Raw genomic sequence first — 23,821 nt, 5'->3', positions numbered from 1 at the left:
TGTTGTGACATCTCTGTTTCCACATCCTCCCCTAAAGGCCCTGTCTGTACTAGAGATGTATCAAGTTCACAGTGTGACTGAGCTTGTGCTTCAAGCAGAAGGGAGAGAAACAGAATGATAGAGGTCAGCCTTGGTTCAGCTGCACTTGTTGCTTATTGGAATACAAAATAACACAGTGATAGCTGCAGTTCATATTTTGTTCATTTCTCCTCAATGTTTTGTCACAACATAAAAATGTTATATGCCTGTAAATGAAAAAGGATTTTTGGCATATACCAGCACACTGACAGATACAAATCAGCGTTTATTTTGTCTCCTTTGACCACATCTGGACATACTCTAACATTTGGCTATTGAGTTGTTGGGACAGGACTTGCTGCCATGGAGGCTAATATTATATTATGACTGTAATGTCTGTTAAAATGGTAGGAAGTAGAGGCTGGAGGGGATGATGCAATTATTGAGGAGGAAATAAGGGCACATTAAGTAACCATCTCATTCCCACCCATGTGGGATTAGACCATGTGGAGATTTTCCTTGTATGAAACAGCATGGCTTTTTAAATTAGGTGAATCCATACCTTTGTGTAAAAGAAAGCAAGCCATAAAAGCAAGGGAACTATACAAAGAATATATGTCTGTGATTACACTGGCATGCCTTGTTTCTTGTCATGGCGAGTTTGTGTGCTGCATTTTGTTCATAAGCATGCCACAGAAATTCACACAGCTTAGTTGGTGTTAAAAGCTTAGTTGGTGTTAAAAGTGCCAGTATTTGTCTTATCAAAGGGTAGGTTGACTTATGTAAAGTAGAGAGATTTAGCTGGTTACCAGAACTACTGTGAATCGTCTGCAAAATGGGTTTGGAATCTTTCAGACATGGAAATAAATGTGGCTGATCTAATCAAGAAGTCAGTTGGTTTATTTATCTCATTAGTTCTCAACCTGTGGTTCCCCAGGTGTTTTGTCCTACAACTCCCAGAAATCCCAGCCAGTTTACTATCTGTTAGGATTTCTGGGAGTTGAAGGCCAAAGCATCTAGGGACCCACAGGTTGAGAACCACTGGTTTATCTGATGAACTATAAAATGAAAGTAACTTATGGTTAGTTTTATACGTTACTCTTCTTCTGTCATTTCAGACAAGTCCCATGAAGCGGTTTTCAACAGTGATCTTGTCCAGCATGGTGAAGATGGGGAATGGCAGCGCTCTACTTCAACTACCTCATCTCAGAGCGAACAGGCCGAGAAACTGTTGCAGAACCAGCACAAGAGCCTGGCCTCTGAGGACACCAAAAAGAAGAGGGCTCAGAAACCTTCTCACATGAGAAGGAACATCAGGTGAACAGCAGTTTTGAAAAACAATTAGATTTGAATTTTGGAGGGTTTAATCATTATTGCTAGGCTACTAACAACCTGTTTCCCTTAGATCCATGTTTACGATTATATGTTCGAGAGTTCTGGACAGATGCTACTGTAGAAATGAAGTCCAGTGTCTTTGGTGGTTAGGATAAGAAAATGCTCCAATGGTTTCAACATTTTTTTCAACAAATAAAAATGTAGAAAACACATGGCTCAATAAATAATCACTACGCTGGTTAATACAGGATTCCATTAGATATTTTTTTAAATGAGCATGATCTTATGTTCCATGAAACAAACAGAAAAGCATCAAAAAGACCTGAAGATTTTAACACTTCAAACTTAATTTCAGGCTTTTATTCAGAGTTCACAAACACACACCATCCTAGGCATGTGAGCTCAAGAGAATATACAATCCTCTGTCCAAATGCAGCTGACATCATCCCTATTCAACATTGCCAATATGAAGACATGAAACTGGTCCAACAACACCTGGACTGGTGCACATTCCCCATCCACTCGCTATGTTTTGTCTATGCTTTTTGTCTTGAATGACTTATTTGTAGGTGAGTATTCTGCCAGTGGCAACATGAGGTTGTCTGATTAGTTCCAGCACTTGGGTCCTATATATCCTCGCTGTGGAGTAGTGGTAGTAGTAGTAGTAGTAGTAGTAGTAGTAGCGTCCTGTATTTCTCCTAATAATAGGGCTCAAGGCAGCTTACTATCTATCTATCTATCTATCTATTTATTTACTTTACTTATATACCGCTGTTCTCAGCCCGAAGGTGACTCACAGCGGTTCACAACCAATAAGGACAGCAAAAATTCAATGCAACAGTGTAAAAACAGTTAACAACTTAACACATTACACAATTAATAAACAATTACTACAATAACCAGTCACTATCGTATCATCATCAAAAACATAATCCAGATTCGTCATCCATTGTTCCATTCCTATGTTCATTTACCAATCATTGCACTAATTATTCGAACGCCTGCACAAACAGCCAGGTCTTCACTTTTTTGCAGAATACCATTAGCGATGGTGCTAGTGTAATGTCTGTGGGAAGGGCGTTCCACAGCTGAGGAGCCACCACCGAGAAGGCCCTATCTCTCGTCCCCGCCAGCCGTGCTTGAGAAGCAGGCGGGATCGAGAGCAGGGCCTCCCCGGAAGATCTCAAAGTCCTGGTGGTTTCATAGGGGGAGATGCGGTTGGATAGGTAGCTTGGGCCGGAACCGTTTAAGGCTTTATAGGCCAACGCCAGCACCTTGAATTGGGCCCGGTAGCAGATCGGCAGCCAGTAGAGCTGGCGCAACGGGGGGGTCGTATGCTCTCTGTGTTCCGCTCCTGTTAGAATCATGGCTGCCGCACGTTGGACTAATTGAAGCTTCCGGGCCGTCTTCAAGGGCAACCCCACGTAGAGAGCGTTGCAGTAGTCTAGGCAGGATGTAACCAGAGCATGGACTACCGTGGCCAAGTCAGACTTCCCAAGGTACGGGCGCAGCTGGCGCACAAGCTTTAGCTGTGCAAATGCTCCCCTGGTCTCCGCCGAAACCTGGGGTTCCAGGCTCCGCGATGAGTCCAGGATCACACCCAAGCTGCGAATCTGCGTCTTCAGGGGGAGTGCGACCCCATCCAGCGCAGGCTGTAAACCTATGTAACTCTATCTACTTTATAAGTTAAAACATTAAACCTTAAAATGCATTAAAATACACTCTATAAAATACAATTTTAAAACCAGCACCATGTAGCAGTAACAGCCCAAGGTTTATCACTACAGGCAGTCCCCGAGTTACAAACATTTGACTTACAAACTACTCATAGTTAAGAATGGAAGTGAGACAACAGGAAGTGAGAGAAATCTATCATCAGGAAGGGGAATTCACTCCTGAAAGTTATGATGGGGAAAAGGTGTCTCCACTGAAGCTTTATCACCAATCCTTGTTTCCACAACTTTTTTGACCAACCATATTTTTTAAAATCCAATTATCACAGAAACAGAAAGTGAGGTGAAATCTTCTGGATAGGGGCACAGAGAGCAAAACAAACACCACATGAGTGTTCATCCTTCTTTATGCTATCCAAAGTGCTTGTTCCCTCCCTCCCTCCCTCCATACACACACACACACACACACACATACACACACACACCTCTCTCTCAGGAGTTACACGTTAAAACTGTACCTGTTCCGATTTGCATACAATTTCAACTTAAGAACAAACTTACAGAACCTATCTCTTTTGTAACTTGGGGATTGCCTGTATATGAAAGCCTGGCAACACAAAAATGTTTTGTCTTGCCACCAGTAGGAGACCAAATATGGGGCTATCTTCATCTCTCTGGAGAGGGAGTTCCAAAATCTGGGAGCAGCCTCTGAGAAAGCTCTCTCCTTATTCCTGCAAACCAAACCTGAGAAGGTGGTGGGCCAGAGAGAGGCTTCTTCAGATGATTTCAGAGTTCTGCTTGGTTCATGCAGGGTGATATGTTCCTTCAAATATCCTGAACCCAATGCATATAAAAATTTATAGCTCAAAACCAACACTTCAGTTTGTGCCTGGAAATGAATAGGCAGCCAATGCAGCTGTTGTAACAGGGGTTGTCTGCTCCCTGTAGACAGGCCCAGTTAACAATCTGGCCACAACTTTTCCGACCAACTGAAGTTTTTGAGCACTTTTCATAGGCAGCCCCATTTCAAGTGCATTAAAGTAATTCAAGTGGGATGTAACCAAGGCATGTACCACCATGGCCAGATCCAACTTCTCCAAGAATGGTGCAATTAATACACTACCTTTTAACTGCAAAGTGCTGCTGCTCACTGCTGAAACTGAGGCTCTCCAGTCACAGAGCTGTATTTAGGAATACTCCCAAACGAAGAACCTACATTTTCAAAGAGAGTGTAACCCCATCTAACACAGACTGAACTTTGTCTGTAGTGAGGGATTTTGATCATCCTTTCAGTTCCTAAGCAATTTTGCAGTGGGTCTTCCTCCAAATACAAAAAGGAAAAAAATAACCTTGTGTTTTCTACTTATTTGAAACTTGAAGGCTGTGTAAGTGTTTATGCTCATCTACATATGTTCTTTGCTTTAAGCTACAATAGTATTGGTCCATGCTTATAAGCAACATGTTGATTGTTTTTCTCTTCTGGTTCTAGCTAAACATTTTTAAAATCTTGAGAACACACCGTATTAACCTGTCACACCAGCCACTACGCCTTTCTTTTCTGTTACAAAAGTGAATTACCTCAGTTGAATTCCCAATTATGGTCATTTTGGACCTCTTCAAGCTATGATCCCATTTTTATGTACTCTTTGTGAAACTGAAGTGACTGTTTGGAGTAACATATTTTCTGTTTGTATGTTTAGAAAGCTACTGCGAGAGGACCAGTTGGAAGCTGTGACAAAAGCGGCCCAGCAGGAAGAACTGGAAAGAAGGAAACGACTTGAGCAGCAAAGGAAGGATTATCAAGCTAGCATCCCGACATTACCCATTGAGTTTCTCCCAGGTAAACAATACACATGGCATTAAACCAAAACCCAACTGAAGATCTGAAAATCAAATCATAATGCTGCTCCTTTTAATATTGTCTATATGAGGCATAGGCAAACTTCAGCCCTCCAGGTGTTTTGGACTTCAACTCCCACAATTCCTAATAGCTGGCAAACTGGCTAGGATTTCAGGGAGTTGAAGTCCAAAACACCTTGAGGGTTGAAGTTTGCCCATGCCTGGTCTATATGCTTTGCATGGGCTGAGAACTTACATAGCTCTGCAAAGACAGTTCATCATCAAGTTTATTTTTTTTACTGGTTTGGAAGCAGCTAGTCTCAGTTTTGTTGGGGGAAGAAATCAGAGTGCACATGTCTTTTCCTTCCACAGAGCCAAGAGCAGCTGGATCTTGATGGTCAAAATTGCTTCTCTAATGTTCTTTTTCAAAATGGAAATATGTAAAACTGCTTTGTGGAAATGTGCACTGAAAGTTCACCTTTCGTGGAAGCAAAAATCATATATCACAACAATTAAAAAAAACCTCAAACATCCACTGAATAAATTACCTTTAAAAAGACACAGAACTTTTCTGCCATGATAAATCCTACTCTTCAGATTATTTGTCAAGACCCAGGCAGAGCAACGAGGCAAAACAGCGGCTTAAGGGTTAACAAAGGGTGTTTAATGGCAAATTAACAAGTCAAATGGCTCTTCACAGCAGAGCATGTAACAGGCTTGCAGGAATGTAAACAAAGCAGCCGCCCAGGCAGTCTGGGCAGCAAAAAGGAAAGCAGGAGTAAAGCAGGCAAAACAGTTCGTGGTAGGAACGGAATACAGTCAGTTCAAAAATCACAACACAAAGAGCAGTATGAGGAGTGGTCCGAAGTCCACACTGGAGACAGGCAGGATTGTAGAATGGTCAAGACGGTCCAGAGGTCAGGGCAGGAGACAAGACTCACGGTTCCAAGCCAGGCAAAGTAGTCAGCACGATCACGGAAACACGATTCTGGATGCAAGGACTCAAGGCAAGAGTTAACAGCAGGATACACGGGTACACGACGCTTTGAACTCTGCAACATAATGGACCCAAAGCTACTCCTTAAATCCCATCAGAATCACTAGATTCGCTTATAGGTGCATCCAGTTCCACGGGTGAACTGCGTTCCCTCCATTGTTGCCAATCTGCACTTCGGGCTGCATCCTGAGAAGCAGTATCTGAAACCCATGAGTCTGTGAACCCTTGGAACTCCCCACTGGAGGTTGGAGCATTAATCACATCCTGAACCTCCTGGACCCTAGTCCAGTCCATCTCTTCATCATCACTTTCAGACCCGTAGCTATCTGCTATGTCTTTAAGACGCTTGGAAATAGATTCCTCATCGCTATCAGAACTGCGTGCTACTCGCTTTACACCACGGTAATCCTCCATCTCCTCATGAGTAAACCCCTGAAAGTCTTCCTCATCACTAGATTCTAGGAACATTTCCCTAATGCGCTTCAGCTGCTGCTGAGCGTCCTCCTCTTCCAAGCCTCGTTTCCTCCTACTAGCACTAGTAGATACAGAAGGCACACGCTGAGTTACAACATTATTAGTGGTTTGATAACTGTCATAATAGGTATGCATTGATGCAATTTATATTCCCTGCAGTCTAGAAGATCAATATTCATTCTGTTTTTAGGGAAAGAGAAATGGCAATAACTCTTTAATGATTAAAGTGAATGAACATTTCTTGTAGTTTATTTAGTGGAGAAGCACTATCAACAAGTTATCTGATTTTGTTGTTGTTTTTTCATTCTGCAGTAGATGACTAATGACAGTTTTAAATGGTGTATTTTAATATTTTGATAAATGTTTTTAATGTTTATTCATACTCATATGAATTCTTGTCCCTGTATTGAATGTTTGCCGTATATATGCTGTGCTCCGCCCTGAGTCCCCTTCGGGGTGAGAAGGGCGGAATATAAATGTTTACATAAATAAATAAATAAAATAATCCTTAAACCTTGTTTATTGGTTTGGCTTAGAGGAGATTGCTTTAAGAACAGCGGAGGTTGCGCAGCTTCCCCCTCAAGTGTTAGCCGAAGAAGTCATCTGCTTAGACAGCACCAGCAGTGGCAGCGAGGATGATTCCAAGGGAAGGCTCCATAGCATGAAAGATGGTAAGAATAGGTGGTAACTTCTTTGACATCCCAAGCCTGTGGTCTACTCTACAGTGCCTGGATATCAGTCTTCACAATAAAGTATAGTTTTATGAACTTTTAAAATAATGTATTAGTATAATGAGGGCTTATCTTTGCAATTTTATTCAAGGTGTTCGTGTTCAAAGTTGTTCTTCATGTCATAAGGTGTTTTTCTTAAAGATGAGCAGCTTGGGTTATGTTTTTATTACAGTGTGTCTGGGAGAATAAATATGATGATTTGTGTGTGTGTGTGTGTGTGTAAATAAATTCAAATGTAACTTCTATTTTATTGGATTTTAATCTTTTTGGAAAAAGCCAGGATAAAGTATTACACTTTTCACTTCAATACCAAATTAATACCAATAATACCAAATTTCAACACAAACATGCTATTTGAATGTATACTTAAATGTATACTTTTTAAAGTAAGCAGGTGATTTGGAGGTCAAACGGTCTAAGTCAGTGTGGGCAATACAAAGGAGTAGGGATCATTTTTCCTCACTGCACATGCATTGCAGGATGCACCAGAATGTGTTGGTGCCCCTGAAGTGACGTGATGTCACTTCTGAAAACAGGCCCCAAATTGTTTTTGATTTTTTTAAAGGTCCTAGGGGCTTTGGGGGCCTGTTTTGGTTAAAATGTGAACAATTTGCTTATCATTCCTAATCAACTGATGCAGCATCCATAGCTATACACTGATAATATATTTTATATTTCTAATAAAGGTGCTACCTGGTGGCACAGTGGGTTAAACCGCTGAGCTGCTCTACTTGCAGACCGAAAGGTTGGTGGTTCTGCCAACCTATCAGTTCGAAAACATGCAAATGTGAATAGATCAATAGGTGCCACTTCTGTGGGACGGTAACAGCACTCCATGCAGTCATGCTGGTCACATGACCTTGGAGGTGTCTACGGACAACGGCAGCTCTTCAGCTTAGAAATGGAGATGAGTACCACCCCCCCCCCCCCCCCCAGGGTTGGACATGGCTAGACTTAATGTCAGGGGAAACCTTTACCTTTTCTACGTTAATAAAAAGAAAGTTTTCTTTAAAATTTTGCAAACAATATACTCACAGGTGTAATTTGTTTTACTGAGCTGTACATTAATCTATGCTAGTCTTTATATTGATACAATTGTTTTAAAAGATTGGAAGAAGTATCCAGAAAAACTTGATTCAAATGGTGATTTAAGTTAGGGTGTTTCTTGATTATCTAAATTCAGTATTAAAAGCAATAATTTAAACATGTGCCTTTAGTATGTGTGTATGCGTTGGGGTTGCTTTTTTACTACAAAGTTATTGTTGACTGGTAACATCATAATCTCATTTTGCCCACATCTTTTATAAGAATAGAAAACACTGTGATGATCTCCCATGTCTGGTTGCCTTATAGAAGTGATAGAGCTAAGTTCTGGAGAAGATGAAGCCCTCCAGATTGTAGATAGCAGTGATTCTGGCAATGAGGGGGATGAAGATGGTACAGAAGAGAGCAGTGGTGCCCATGTGAATGATGCTCTAAATCAGTTGGATGCTTCGGGGCAAGTCATTGTGAACATCAACCATCCACCAAATGAAGAGGATATTTATCTGGCTCCTCAACTTGCACGGGCAGTAAAACCACACCAGGTACTGTAGATTTGGTGCCTAGACACAAAAGGATTTCAGTAATGGCAATTCATACACTGATTACTGCACTGTGTTCTCCCACATGAGCTTGCCTCTGCTTTGAGATCTTCTGAGAAGGCCCATCTCTCTTTGCACCACCCTCAAATAGAAACAGGGCAAAGGCCTTCTCAGTGGTTGTTTCCAAGCTGGGGAACTCTCTACCTTAGAGAAGATAGACTGGACAACCTTGCTATTCCTCTGTAGGCAGGTGAACAGTTTTTTTTTAATTTCAGCAAGACTATTAGGACTGATTGTGCAGGGAGAGAGACCTTTCATAATGCATTATATTGTCTATATATGCTTGTGAGATTGCCTTTTAATAGTAATGCATTTATCTGCTTTTAATTCTGTTGATGGCTTAATTACACAACCCAACCCAACCCCCCCCCCCCCAAATCTTGGTGTCTTGGTTTTTAGGCCTGTGCCTAGAGTTATTTGGGGTGTGATTCAAGAAAATTGCATTAGATAGATTGCATCAATTCTAATTTCTTAGATATAGGTATTATGATTTTCTATGGATGAGCAGATGGAGACTGGCATATGGCATATGTTCTGTATCTCAAAAACTAGAACTGATAGTGGGAAGCTGGTGCCATTTTTTGGAACCAGCAGTCAAATATACCCAGAAACAGGGCTAACATTTGAGGCACCAAAATATGTGTTGGACAATATTTTATTTCAAGATACTTACTTATTATGTAAACTTTTAGATGTACTTGGTTTAACTTGCCAAAACTGCATTGAATTCTAAACTGAGAGCAAGGTGGGATACAATACCAGTGGCAGCAACAGCAACAGTAATTATGATGTAGCATCTTCCTACTTATGTGTATGACTGGTTGAGTAGTCCACATTGTAATCTGTTCCGTTTCCATTTGTAATCTCTTTTCTTTTCTTTTTCTTTTTACTATTTCTAGATCGGTGGCATCCGCTTCCTATATGATAATCTGGTGGAATCTTTGGATAGATTTAAAACCAGCAGTGGGTTTGGCTGTATCTTAGCTCATAGCATGGGACTGGGCAAGACCGTCCAGGTCATCTCTTTTTTGGATGTACTCTTCCGACATATTGAAGCAAAGACTGTACTGGCCATAGTTCCTGTAAGTAGTCTGTTGAAAGTGTTTATTCAACTCAGTTGGTGTAAGAATTTGTAAGCATGTCTTGATTTCTATTATTCCAATCCTTTTGTGAAGCAGGCATATTTGATACCTTGTGCTCTTTTTTTGTCTCCCTTCTCCAATTTAATTGAGAACTAACTAGAATTTTGTTCACTCCCTGAAGCAGATTCATTGTGAAATATATAACTACTTTTGGACTGTGTGATTTTAAGTAATTATTTTAAGTGTTATGTTTTAATTATGTGATTTTACAGTTTTTGTTGTTTAATTTTTATATGTATTCAAAGCATCGAATTGTGCCTATGATGTGAGCCGCCCTGAGTCCCCTTTGGGGTGATAAGGGCAGGATTTAAATGTGGTAAATAAATAATAAATAGAATACTTGATCTGTTCCCATTCCTTTCTTCCCTTCCACTTGTTTTACAGGTAAATACTCTTCAGAACTGGTTAGCAGAATTTAACATGTGGCTTCCAGCACCAGAAGCCCTTCCTGCTGACTCTGACCCTAAAGAGATGCAACCTCGTACATTTAAAGTCCATATCTTGAATGATGAACACAAGTAAGTGGGATTCAAACCCTGCACAACGGCTACTTCTGTTGTGGTCACTTTTGCATCCAGCATTTTAAAGGAACCTCAAAGCAGATTCTCCAGTATGTGAAAAAACTGTGAACTGCCATGAGCCCTCTTGAGAAGGGCAATAGACAAATACCACAAATAAATAAATAAATCTAGTAGCTAAAATTACCAAGATGTTGCCATTTATAAAATAATTCTTTTAGCTTGCTACTTCAAACTTTTCTTAAATTGACCTATCCTTAATTACCCATCAAGGGCTAAAATGTGAAGCTGATGGACTTCTATAGCACCCCTCAAATGAATAAATCCCATAGATGCCTTACACTGGAAATTTTTTGGCTGCCCCAAAATTAATGGAAGCCAACTGTGATGCTTCAGTGCCAGTGCAGTAAGTTGCTAAGACTAGCCCTTTCTCTTAGCCCTGTTCTTTTTCTTTATCAACTCAGTTGTTTTTATTACATAATTTACTGCAGACATGCTGCTGTTACCCAATACCAAAAGGTCTATGTTTCTCTAACCTTCTTTCATCTTCCTCCTACTGCTGATGCTGCTTTTAAAAAAACCCTTCCTGTTGGACAGAGTATGAGGAGGAAAAGAGAGACTGGAAAAAAGATCCTCATTCTCAGAGGCTTTGTTAACTGAGCTCTGCCTTTAGAGTTCACTTAGAACAAGACTTAAAGTTATCCTCACCTTTGTTACTGGAATGATAGTAAAAAAAGATTAAATAACCTGTCCCATCCTTAGGTAGCCATTATCCAAGCTCCCCTGTACTTGTCAGGAATCAACTTGAAAGTCTTAAAATTCCTTCATGTTTACTTTCTCTTAAATATTATTTTTGCTTATTTGCTCCAAATCATTGGGTATCTGAGACATCTGTTCATTAATCAAATTAATTCATTAATCAAATTAATGCCCATTGCAATATATACCTGTTGAATTGTGATGGTACTAAATTATTATCACAAGTTTCGCAGCTATGGAGTTCTCCTGGACTCATCGCTGAGTCTGGAACCTCAGGTTTCGATGGTGGCTAGGGTAGCATTCGCACAATTAAAACATATGCGCCAGCTGCGCCCGTACCTTGGGAAGTCAGATTTGGCCACGGTGGTCCACACTCTCATTACATCTTGAATAGACTATTGCAACGTGCTCTACATGGGGTTGCCTTTGAAGACTGTTTGGAAGCTCCAAGTAGGCCAACAGGCAGCAGCCAGTTTTCTAACTGGAACAACTCACAGGCAACATACGACCCCCCTGTTGAGCCAGCTCCACTGGCTGCCGGTTTGCTACCGATCACAATTCAAAGTGCTGGCTTTATGCTATAAATCCCTAAATGGTTCCTGTCCAGTGTACCTGTCCAAACATATCTCCCTTTATGAGCCATTTAGATCATTAAGATCAGCCAAGTTCGTGCTCTCAGTCCCACTTCCCTCGCCACTGGTGAGGACAAGAGACCTTCTTGATGGTGGCACCTCGACTGTGGAACTCCATCCCCAGTGAGATCAGATCAGCCCCCTCCCTCCTGACATTTCAGAAACTACTAAAAATGTTGCTTTTTAAGCTAGCATTTGAAGAGTGAGGTGAAGCAGCTAAGATAACTTCGGGATTGGTGCAGTGTCCAATATTCAATGTTTTATGTTGTCTGTGTTTGATATTTTATAGTTTACTGGTTTTAATCTATTGTTATATGCTATTTTAGTTATGTGTTGTATTTTATTTTTTGTGAGGCATTGAATTTTCCATTTACTTTATTGTAAACCACTTTGAGTCCTCCCTGGGGTTGAGAAAAGCGGTATATAAATGAAACAAATAAAATAAATATATAAATATTTCTGGCAAAGGGTCTCAAAATGTGAGATCAACTTTTGTAAAGGGGCTGCAGGCGGGCATCTGTCAGTGAGCATAGTTGTTCTTCCCTTATCTCTGCAATTGTATTTTTAGTGGTGTTGATAATTAATATACCAGATCATATGGCCTAACTTACTTGTCCGAATGCATCCACCCCTATTTCCCATCTGATAATCTAAGATCATCTGGGGAGGCCTTGCTCTCGCTCCTGTCAATTGCGCAAATGCGCCTGGCGGGGATGAGAGACAGGGCATTCTTGGCGGTGGCCCCTCGCCTATGGAACACACTCGCAAAAGAGGTAAGATCTGCTCCCTCCCTCCTGTCTTTCAGAAAGAAATTAAAATAATGGCTTTGGGACCAGGCCTTCGGACAGTAGATGTTTGTAGAGTTTAAAGGACATGGGCTAGAATGACAATACTAGTGTATTGAATATAGGAACATGGAACAACGGATTATGAGATTGGATCTTGATTCTACTTATGAGACACTAATGAGGTGTTATGGTTATGTTTAACTGATTGTTTATTATATCATTGTTTTTAACTCTTTTTAAACTCTTTTTATGATGTTGAGCATTGAATTTTGCTATTGTTAACCACTTTGAGTCGCCCAAGGGCTGAGAAAAGTGGCATATAAATTAAATAAATAAATAAATAAATATCCACTTTAGCAGTTAGCACAGCAGAAGTAGTGCGTACCATTGACTCTTTGGTGGAGGGGCGGGCAGGCACATGAGCTAAAATGTAGTTCTGTTAGTGTTAAAAGGCTTAGGCTGCTTTCCTTAAGATCTTTACAGCTATGTGAATTTGCCCTCCTCCTTTGGTTTTGGCCTATCCTACCCAGTCAAGCAGGACTGCTAGGTGTGTATTTCTATGTTAATGATACTTCAAGATGTTCGAATTATTGCAAGCCTTGCTGTGACAGCTTTTGGGAATCTTTGTTTTACATTGTTTTAATATTGATTTGTTTGGATAGATTTCCCTCTTTCAGAAGCATTATCCCATTTGTGGGTTGTTTTGTCTTGATCTGTTTCTTTAAAGGACGACAGCAGCACGTGCCAAAGTGGTAACTGACTGGGTGACAGATGGCGGTGTGTTGCTGATGGGCTATGAGATGTACCGCCTCCTTTCCCTGAAGAAATCCTTTGCTGTAGGAAGAAAGAAGAAAAGTAAAAAGCAGGCTGGCCCTGTCATCATTGATCTGGATGAAGAAGACCGTCAACAAGAGCTTTTAAAAGGCGAGGAGTCAGTGGTTTCCTCCTGAAAACTTGTTTTCATTTCAGTTTTAAGAGATACTGTTTTTGTTAAGAGGTGGTTATGTTTACTAATATTTTTACACCGACCAAGGGACTCAAGTCTTTTCAGTCCTGCCAGTAAGATGATTAATAAAGTAAGACAAAATCTCCCTTTTCTAATGAAATTATTTGATCAGCATGATAGTTATATAGAACTCCAGTATGATTCCTATATTCAGTGTGGATACATTAGAAGATCTGTGGATATTGAGTCTGTGGATAAGGAGATCATACTGTAGAATTCGTTGGTTGTTTTGCCAATATAGAAATATATGTAGTGCATCTCTTTCTTTATATATTTTATACTGATTGCTCCAAAAAGTCTATGCCAGTGTTTCTCAACCTGGGGGGGGGGGGGGGGTCATGGGGGGGATGTCAGAGGGGGTCGCAAAAGACCATCAGAAAACACAGTATTTTCTGTTGGTCATGGGAGTTCTGTGTGCCAAGTTTGGTTCAATTCCATCGTTGGTGGAGTTCAGAATGCTCTTTGATTATAGGTTAACTATAAATCCCAGCAACTAAAACTCCCAAATGACAAAATCAATCCCCCCCCCCCCCAACCGTGGGTATTTGTGCCAAATTTGGCCCAGTAAATGAAAATACATGCTGCATATGAGATATTTACATTACAATTCCTAACAGTAGCAAAATTACAGTTGTGAACTAGCAACGAAAATAATGTTATGGTTGGGTGTCACCAAAACATGAGGAACTGTATTAGGAAGTTTGAGAAAGAGTAGTCTATACTAATTTTACTGTGGCTTTTTCATGATGTTTTATAGTATTAATTTTAAATAAAATTTTCATTGCAACGTTGTTAGAAGGGTACTGTCATTCTGCAACTAGTGTTCACTTTCTGGAGCCATTTCCCCTGAAATTTATTCAGGGATTCTAAGCTCTCCAGTCTTCTTTTCCTGAATGTCTTGTTGCATTTTTCACAACTTAGAGAGTAGATTCTATCATTTTCTGCTTTCCTTCACCAGGAATTGAGAAGGCCTTGTCCCGGCCTGGTCCAGATGTGGTCATTTGTGACGAGGGGCACCGGATAAAGAATTGCCATGCTAGCACCTCTCAAGCCTTGAAGAACATCCGAACTCGACGGCGGGTGGTACTCACTGGCTACCCTCTGCAAAACAACCTCATTGAGTACTGGTGTATGGTGGACTTTGTCCGCCCTGATTTTCTAGGTACCCGACAAGAGTTCAGTAACATGTTTGAGCGTCCCATTCTGAATGGACAGTGTATTGACAGTACGCCGCAAGATGTTCGTCTCATGAGGTATCGCAGCCACGTCCTTCATAGCCTGCTGGAGGGCTTTGTACAAAGGTGAGGAGGCTGCATCAGATTCCCATCACTGTAGATTGTTCAACAAATCATACTTCTGGAAAGTAGCTGGGAGTTCTGAGACTGAGAAATAGAGTCAGTCATTACAATCTAAAGAATTATTCTGGATTTGGTGGAAGCCACTATGTAACAGAAATAGGACTTCTCTGTTTACCAAAAAATTATTTAAAAGGCCAAATTAGTCTTGATTTTTGGGAGACCCTGGTGGTGCAGCAGATTAACCCACTGAGTACTGAACTTGCTGATCAAAAGGTCGATAGTTTGAATCTGAGGAGCAGGGTGAGCTCCTGCTGCTAGGCCCAGCTTCTGCCAACATAGCAGTTTGAAAACATGTAGATGTGAGTAGATCAGTAGGCACGGCTTTTGTGGGAAGGTAACGGCGCTCCATGCAGTCATACAGGCCACATAACCTTGGAGGTGTCTATGGACAATGCCGGCTCTTCAGGTTAGAAATGGAGATGAGCATCACGTCCCAGAGTTAGACTCAACTAGACTTAACATCAGGGGAAAACCTTTACCTTTACCTTTACCTTAGCCTTGATTTTTAGACACATTTGTTCTACAATTAAACACAAGCAAGTTTTAAGGGATAACCACTGTTTCCATAGGTGGCCTGTCAGACTGATGAATTCATCTTGTGAGTTGAAACGTGATCCTTGGGAACCATTTCAGGCTGTATGAGATGGTGCGGTGTCCAGCACACAAAAGCCATCTCTAACACTATCATGATGTATGTTTAATTTAATCTAGCACCAAAGCATGAATAATAGCATGTTTTGTAATATTTTGTATCGGCATATACAAATACATCGTAAGTATTGCAAGTTAAATTTCAATGGTATGAATATAATCTTAACACAGATCAGAAATTAGAGGAATGGATATAACCAAACACGAAGGTTGTTTGGTTAACAACAAATTGAGAGCTGTCTTGTAGTGTACTAGGGAAAGCACTATCCAATTGTGTAAAGCTTATTCTTGTAAACCTGCCAGTACTTCTGTTAATGACCATAGGTAAATTAAGGTGAACTGTGTTTTCTCAGTTCTTAACAGAAGGTCAGGAAAGTGATTAGTTTCCCTAAAGTCCACTGCAGAAGCTCTAGATAAGAGTTCCTTTCCTAACCTTCATTTCTATGTTGCTTTTGTAGGAGAGGACACAATGTGCTGAAAGTTCAACTTCCATCGAAGGAAGAGCATGTTATCTTAGTGCGTTTGTCAAAGATTCAGCGGGCGCTTTACACGGAGTTCATGAACCGGTTTCGTGATGCAGGCAACAGTGGTTGGCTGGGACTGAACCCACTGAAAGCTTTCTGTGTTTGTTGTAAGGTATGTACAGAAAAAAAACAAGCAGCGGGATTGATTGATGTATAGAATGTATGCCCGTTTTTTTCGTGGGATGGGAAAAAGGTATCTTCCGAAAGTTCAAAACAAGATTAAAATAAAGTCTCGTTTTACAAAACACAAAAAAGAATTAAATAACAAAATATAATAACCCATGTGTCATTATGTTGTAAAACACATTTAATTACAATAAAAATTAAGTGGAAAGGTCAGGACAGTTATAAGTGGGATATCTTTGACTATTTTCTGTTTTTGTTACACAATATTTCTGTTTTGTGTGCAACTTCATTACTGCTTGCCATTGTTGGTTCTTTGCCTTGGCCAACTACAAAGCTGTAGATTGGGGTTGGCCAGTGTGGGGGGCTACTCCAGGGACCTTGGAGGATGCACTCCCCACCCCACATCTGAAAAATGGCTCCAAATGCCCTCTAAGGGACATGGAAGCATGTCCACCATGTTTTGCAGCCTTCCAAGACCCTTTGGGGACATTTTAAGGAAAAAACTTTAAGGGGGATTTTTTTGTAAAAAATATTTCGATACTTGGTGCAGGGCAGGGGATGTCCGAACACAGTGGAAATACTACCCACATCCCCTAAAGGTTATTCTGGGGCATTTTTTTTTCGAATTCTTTGGGAAAAATATTTGACCGCTAGAGGGTTGCATAATGCCTTGCAAGCAGCTGTAGATCAATAAAGCCGTCAGTCTCAGGAGAGAAAACTACTTAGGAAGTTTCTGATTTATGGAATTGGCAAAGTAATATCCCATCCTCTTTCAGATTTGGAATCACCCGGATGTGCTCTATGAAGCACTGCAGAAAGAGAATCTGGCAAATGAGCAGGACCTGGATGTAGATGACCTTGGTACAGCTGGTACCAATTCACGTTGCCAGCCACAAGGAGTGAAAGGAAAAACTGAGAACAATGCATTGGCATCACCTGTCGGAGAGGCTACCAACAGCAAATACATTCAGGGCATTGGTTTCAATCCCTTTCAGGAGAGAGCCAATCAAGTTGTAACATATGAGTGGGTGAGTACCAAAGACCAGATGTGGGTTATTCTTTCCCTTCCCAAAATAAAGGAGGATACTTTATTTTGGAGCAGGCTTTCCATGGCATCTGCTTACTGTTAGCTGTATGTACTGTATCTGTAGTTTCCTTCTGTGAACAAAATAGAGAACTCTGGCGTATCCAGTGTTTATCCTCCCTTCCAGTCTTTTGGATGCCCCACATGTCTACATCACAAGATGGAGACTCTCTGAAACAGTTGTATGTATGTATGTATGTATGTATGTATGTATGTTGTGTGTGTGTGTGTGTGGGGGGGGAGTTGGTTAAGGAAGAATTAAGGGGAAGCAAACTTTCTGTTATGTGCAAGTACAAATCACCCCTGTAATCTGGGGCTCACCCCTATAAGTATTTATTAGAATTCAGGAAACAGGGGGTCACAGTTAATCTGTAGTCTGTAAACAGTCTTGCCTGACATCACAGATGACAGTGTACATATTTTTTCCCATCTAGAGAGTACTTCTTTGGAAGGTAGTTGTCATAGGAAACCCTTTTTTGACTTTCTCCTTTATTCTAAAGAGGTTATTGACATTTGTGACTTGAAGAAAAACTACAGCATTTATCAAAGGCCCGTGAATTACTCTTCGTAGATTTGTTTCTGTATGAAAGGTGCTGTCTTTTGCACTTGACCTACTGGAGTGAGTCAATGGTGTATTAAGTCCATTACCATGTTCCTGCTCTTATTTGAATGGAAGTAAAGTAGAACTTGTGGAACTCCAGAGTAGTACACTGGTGAATCAGTATGCAGCCACAATTACTTTCATTATGGCACTCAGTGTCTTGTTTTACCCACAGGCTAAAGACATCCTGTGTGATTACCAGACAGGGGTCTTGCAGAACTCTCCAAAGATGGTACTGCTCTTTCATCTTGTGGAAGAAAGTGTGAAACTTGGAGACAAAATACTGGTCTTCAGGTAAGAGGCAATTACAATTCTGTACTCATTGACTGTGCTGTAAGGGAAATGGGAAGCAATGTAAATACATTAATATAATTGACTCAAAATTAACATGTTAACAAAAATACTTTTTCAGGGAATGGAATTCTTAATTGGATTTCTGTGTGTCAATATTGGATAGGTATCTTCTTGGCTTTCCTAGTCCTTCCAAGGCAAGGCTGCTCTGAAACTACAAAAGTTGTATAAAAGGTTTCTAATAGGAGCCTGACAGAGTGATGGTGTATTCCATTGTTAAAAGGACAACTGTTTTGGATAGTATCTGCTCCCATGTACTGATATCCTATTAGGAGACCCGATGCAAGTGCCCTTTCTAACAGAATAATATAGTTGAACAGCCCATTTGTAGAACTCGTATCAGGAAAGAGCTACAAGGCCACTTTATTTTTTATAAAATAATATATACTTCTAATTTATAGGATTTATAATCTGTTTTTCTCCCAAATTTGGAATCTTTTGGAAGACATTTGCCCTTCTGGAAATGTAGTAGTTAAGATTTAGGTTTTAGATAATTTCTTGTGGTTCTGTTGGATTATCTTAATGTTTTTGTAACCTATTTTTTTAAGACAAAGACCCAGAAAGAGGAGCATATGTTTAAGAAGGAACTACTATGAAAAACCATTGTTTGTTGTCTTTTCCTCAGTTGATAGCATTTTCCCCTTGCCCATCGCTGTCATACTGTTAAATATGTGATAATATGGTTCACTTTTCACACATTTGATTTGCACCCGTTCCCTGATAATTCCTATGCCTCTCAGATTCTTTCCAATACCTCGTGCATATGCGGTACTTGAGAGGTATATTAAATGATGTGACATAAGATACTATTCCTTGCTCTTAGGCTGTCAACAGGCTCTAAACTACTCTTTTGTTCAAATTATTGTTGTTGTGTGCCTTCAAGTCGTTTACAACATATGGTGACCCTAAGGCAACCTTATTTTCTGGGTCTCAGAGCACATGATTCACCATCATCACTTAGTGGGTTTCTATGGCCAAGCAAGAAAGTGAACTACACCCTGTTGAAATTGTCCTGGTCTTCTTGCTCAATTTCTTCCATCTGAGTAGAGCTCATGTTTTTTTTCTTTTTCTTTTTGCAGCCAGAGCCTCTCCACCTTGTCTGTCATTGAGGATTTCTTGGCTAAGAGACCAGTGCCTTCTCCCCCAGGCTTGGAAGCACAAGGAATCCATACCTGGGTCCGAAATGTGAATTATTATCGTAAGTGTGGTATAAGTCTGCCATGTCTTGGATACTGATCCTTTCTCGTTCAGATGCAATGTATTATTTTTTTATATAGATAGTTATCCACAAACTGAGCAACATCCCATGCATTTGACAAAGTGGGCTGCCTTCCTTGAAACCTTAAGCCAAATAAAACTTTTTAGTTTTTAAGGTGTCCATAGATGACTTGTTTTTGCTGGGGTTGCATAACAGCTTCTCTACTTCAGTTTCCTATGGTGATGTGTTCAGTTGCTTTTCTTTTTTGTCTTCAGGCTCATTTTATTTAAATGTTTAATACTACCAAAATGACTGCTTTGTTTGGTAGATATTAATGGATAAATGTGTTTGAATGATGCATATATATTTCCTGTTGAGTAGGACTGGACGGCAGTACTTCAGCTTCTGAAAGAGAGCGACTCATTAATCAGTTCAATGATCCCACCAACACATCTGTTTCTCTCTTCCTTCTTTCCACACGGTAAGTTGACTGCTTGATGGCATGAAATTAGGATACAGCCCAATATGGGATAGTCTATGGTGAAGAGTTAGGTACTCATCTCAGAAAACCTCAAGTATAATTTGAAAGGTTTACCCTAAACACTTTTAGAAGCTCATGATGATCTGGGTTAAACACCCCATGTCCATTGTCTTCAATCGGTACAATTAACATCATATTAATTTATACTAGGAGTTAAGCAAAAACAGCAGCAGTCAGTCCGTGATTTATGGTTGCAATAAAATAGCCATGGTTTTACTTACCTGTGTTCTAAAAAAAAGTCCTCGCTGGAAGTGTTTGTGGACATCTCTAGGTCCTCCAGTGTTAGTCTGTGGTTTGCTTCCTGCCCAAGTATAGTCAGAGTAATAACATAGTTTCAGCTATGCACAGAAGTTCTTGGAATGTACCCTGAACAGACACAGGGGCCATACTATACTTGTAAAATCTTGGGAAACTTTTTATAAAACAGTTGTGTTCCATTTTTTAAAAATTCTTGTAGAGCTGGATGTTTGGGTGTGAACCTAATTGGTGCAAATAGAGTGGTAGTATTTGATGCTTCTTGGAATCCATGCCATGATGCCCAAGCAGTCTGCCGGGTGTATCGTTATGGACAGAAGAAGCCTTGTCATATCTATCGGTTAGTTTCTGACTTCACCTTGGAAAAGAAGATTTATGACCGCCAGATCTCCAAACAAGGCATGTCAGGTAGGCCTGTTTTTCTCCCACCTTCTCACCAAATCACACAGTCTTCTACTTGGCTGCCTATTGCTATCTCCTTCAGCTTTAAACTTTTGATTCTCTCCTTTGCTTTTTTCTGAGGCCCTTTTACACTACCATATAATCCAGATTATCAAAGCAGATCATCCATATTATCTATTTTGAACTGGATTGTCTGAGTCGACGCTGCCATATAATCCATTTCAGAACACATATTCTGGATTTTATTGGGCACTGTAGAAGGGGGCTAAGTGTTGTGCATATGTGCAATCGCTTGCTAATGTCACAGTTGAATAAGTGTCAATGCAGATAAAATTGCAGCAGGAGTAGCTGTTCTTCCTCTGTTCTGATCAGTGTATATTTTCTTTAGATCGGGTTGTGGATGACTTGAATCCAGTGTTGAACTTTACTCGAAGGGAGGTAGAGAACTTGCTGCACTTTGTGGAAGAAGAACCTGAACCTGCTCAGCTTTCATTCAGTCCCATCAAGCTCAAAGAATCTGTTTTACAGCTGGCCTGTCTCAAATACCCTCATCTCATCACCAAGGTTGGGAAGCAGAGAGGGGGAAAACATACTAAATCTCTCTTATTTTGCTTCTTGGCTCTAAAATGTTCACATGTACATTCCTGTTAAGGGTCAAACTGCAGTGATAATACTCTCAGCTGCAGTAAATTAAATTTCCTGGTGAAACATTTATACATAATATAAGGTGATTTGCAAATATATAGAATTTTTGAAAAAATATCCTGAAAAGCATTCCTAATATTTTTAGGGCAATTTAACTGCTAAGTGCATAAAATAACACCTAAGACTTTTCTAAAATTTCATTTGAGCATTGGTGACTTACTGGTATTCTTTAAGGGAGGGCAGGATGGATGTTTGCCATGTTGTTTCACAGCATGCTGTCTTTTTCAGTACCTTTGGCAGAGGAATGTGCCTATAATGATACTTCCTCCCTGTTCTCTAACCACAGGAGCCTTTCCAGCATGAGTCACTGCTGATTGACCGTAAAGAGCATAAGCTCACCAAGGCAGAGAAGAAAGCGGCCAAGAAGAGCTATGAGGAAGAGAAGCGTGCATCCGTCCCCTACACCCGTCCGTCCTATGCCCAGTATTACCCAGCCACTGACCAGAGTCTCTCAAGTATACCTGCCTTCAGTCAGAGGAACTGGTAGGTGCTTTCTTTGTTTCTTTGAGGCTGAAGTGGAGTGGCACATTTTTATATGTGGCTTTGCTGTTTACTGGCAAAGTTTCCCTAGGTCTTAGAAAGTAGGTAAGGCAAAGAAGGGTATTAGTGCTTCCTGGTAGCTATGAATAATTGGAGGTGATGGGAAAAATAAAATGAAACAGATAGGTTTTCCAAGTTCATTCTGTGGATTCCTCCTGTTGTGATGTGGGAATAAACCCTTAAACATACAGGCCCCCATATTCATATAACACAGTAATGTGTGTAATGTACCTCAGACTATTCAGACTGTTTTTTTAATGTTGATTACTTGACAGATTGCTTAGAAGGAATTGACAGGACTTCTGTTAGTGTTTGGCATAGTATAGCTCTGTGCGCATTTGTCCCAGAAATCTGTGATGTGTACCTTAGTTGTAATTTGGAGTCCCTTCTCTTATAGAACAACTGTTTTCTCCCCCTGGAATGATCTTGTTGATGGCCTCCTTCCAGTTCTGTGAGTCTTTGTGGATTCATTCCTGTCTCTTCTGTCCACAGGCGACCAAGCCTCAAAGGTGAGGACAGGCCAGTGGCAAGTGTGCGGCCTGTTCAGTCCACTCCCATTCCTATGATGCCTCGCCATGTTCCCTTGGGCAGTATGGGATCTGCCTCTGTTTCCAATCCTGCTATCAACTTCCCCATCAATTATCTGCAACGCGCTGGTGTTCTCGTGCAGAAGATTGTCACCACAACAGGTCAGTTGCTCTGTGTAGATCAAGGAAGAGACTGAAAAGTGCAATTTTAACTTCTTTAGAAAAATGAAATTGCACTGAAGCTGAATAGTGAAAGTGACATTTGTTGCCAGCCCTTTGGGGTTGATCTGCTGAAATCAGGGTTTGGTTCAAGTTAAAGAGCAATTTATTAATGTGTACTATATCAAGCAGTAGTATCCATAATCTTAACATGTTTACAATCTTCAGTGAACTTCTTAAAGAGATTGGCTAGTTTGTTCCTTCTTATTCCTTATTTTAATGTGGGGCAAAGAGGACACAGGAATACATGGATAAATTCTAGTTGGTTTCATGAATCCTCTATTGAACATTTATTTATTTATTTATTTATTTATTTACAGCATTTATATTCCGCCCTTCTCACCCCACAGGGGACTCAGGGCGGATTACAATGTACACATATATGGCAAACATTCAATGCCAATTAGACATACAACGTATATAGACATACACAGAGGCTATTTAACTTCCCTCTACTATGGAGAGGCGAGAGCATTCTTATGCAAACAGCACCCAGCTAGGGGTTCTGCTGCATTTGGTAGAGAGATGCCATTGGCACTCCCCTGTCAAAGGCGCTTTGGGACAAAGGTATCAGGACAAGCCCTGTTGGAGTTTCCCTTATCTGGATCATAGGTGGCGTCATTCCCCTTCACTATCACGGGGATCCATCAGCAGTGATTCCCGTATCACCTCGAGACAACCCTTGCAGAAGGTATTCTCAGTATGAGGTCTTGCCTGGTTCTCACTACTTGGGCCTCACTATCAGGATTCTGCTTATTCTTGCCTAGGGAGACCTAGCTGTCACAATGCTGTCTACTCTCCCTCTTGGGATCATGAGTTTTCTTGCCATATGCAAGTTTTCTTTCCATGCCATTGTGTCACCAAGAGATGGAATGTCATCTTGCTCCCCAACATCTCTAGAGGAGGTGGGCATTGAACAAGGATCTGAAGCATCAGAGATACCAAAACTAGGGCCACCTACAGGAGACCCTGTGGAGGATTCAGATTTTCTATCTCCAGAAAATTTACTTAACTACTCTGTGTTCATTCTGCCCTTGCACATGCCTTGAATTTGCTGACTGCACAACCACCGTTTCCGGTGGACGATTCCATTTTTTTTCTCTGACCTCAGCAGGCACCAGTGTCAACATCGCTGCCGTTGTTGCCCTTGTTACAGTTTGTTAAAGGCCTGTGTGTGCCTCCAG

At 40.6% G+C, this 23,821-nt stretch overlaps 1 protein-coding gene across 3 annotated transcripts in view; it reads left to right on the top strand.

Annotated features, from left to right (window-relative positions):
* RAD54L2 (RAD54 like 2) overlaps positions 1-23,821 on the top strand; it is a 77,716-nt gene that overhangs the window by 42,359 nt on the left and 11,536 nt on the right. For all 3 annotated transcript variants that reach the window (XM_060765811.2, XM_060765813.2, XM_060765812.2), the window contains 17 exons: positions 1,137-1,335; positions 4,727-4,866; positions 6,873-7,007; positions 8,421-8,653; positions 9,610-9,792; positions 10,237-10,370; positions 13,277-13,473; positions 14,514-14,856; positions 16,023-16,200; positions 16,991-17,242; positions 18,075-18,193; positions 19,330-19,448; positions 19,830-19,929; positions 20,447-20,652; positions 21,035-21,210; positions 21,638-21,834; positions 22,384-22,580. In XM_060765811.2, the coding sequence (XP_060621794.2) occupies positions 1,137-1,335; positions 4,727-4,866; positions 6,873-7,007; positions 8,421-8,653; positions 9,610-9,792; positions 10,237-10,370; positions 13,277-13,473; positions 14,514-14,856; positions 16,023-16,200; positions 16,991-17,242; positions 18,075-18,193; positions 19,330-19,448; positions 19,830-19,929; positions 20,447-20,652; positions 21,035-21,210; positions 21,638-21,834; positions 22,384-22,580 (3,108 nt within the window). The remainder of the gene's footprint in view (positions 1-1,136; positions 1,336-4,726; positions 4,867-6,872; positions 7,008-8,420; positions 8,654-9,609; positions 9,793-10,236; positions 10,371-13,276; positions 13,474-14,513; positions 14,857-16,022; positions 16,201-16,990; positions 17,243-18,074; positions 18,194-19,329; positions 19,449-19,829; positions 19,930-20,446; positions 20,653-21,034; positions 21,211-21,637; positions 21,835-22,383; positions 22,581-23,821) is intronic.

The sequence above is a fragment of the Anolis sagrei genome, chromosome 2 (genome assembly GCF_037176765.1).
Source record: "Anolis sagrei isolate rAnoSag1 chromosome 2, rAnoSag1.mat, whole genome shotgun sequence".
Taxonomy (NCBI): domain Eukaryota; kingdom Metazoa; phylum Chordata; class Lepidosauria; order Squamata; family Dactyloidae; genus Anolis; species Anolis sagrei.
The sequence above is the reverse complement of the archived record's forward strand: the minus strand, read 5'-3'. Positions and strand labels throughout refer to the sequence as shown.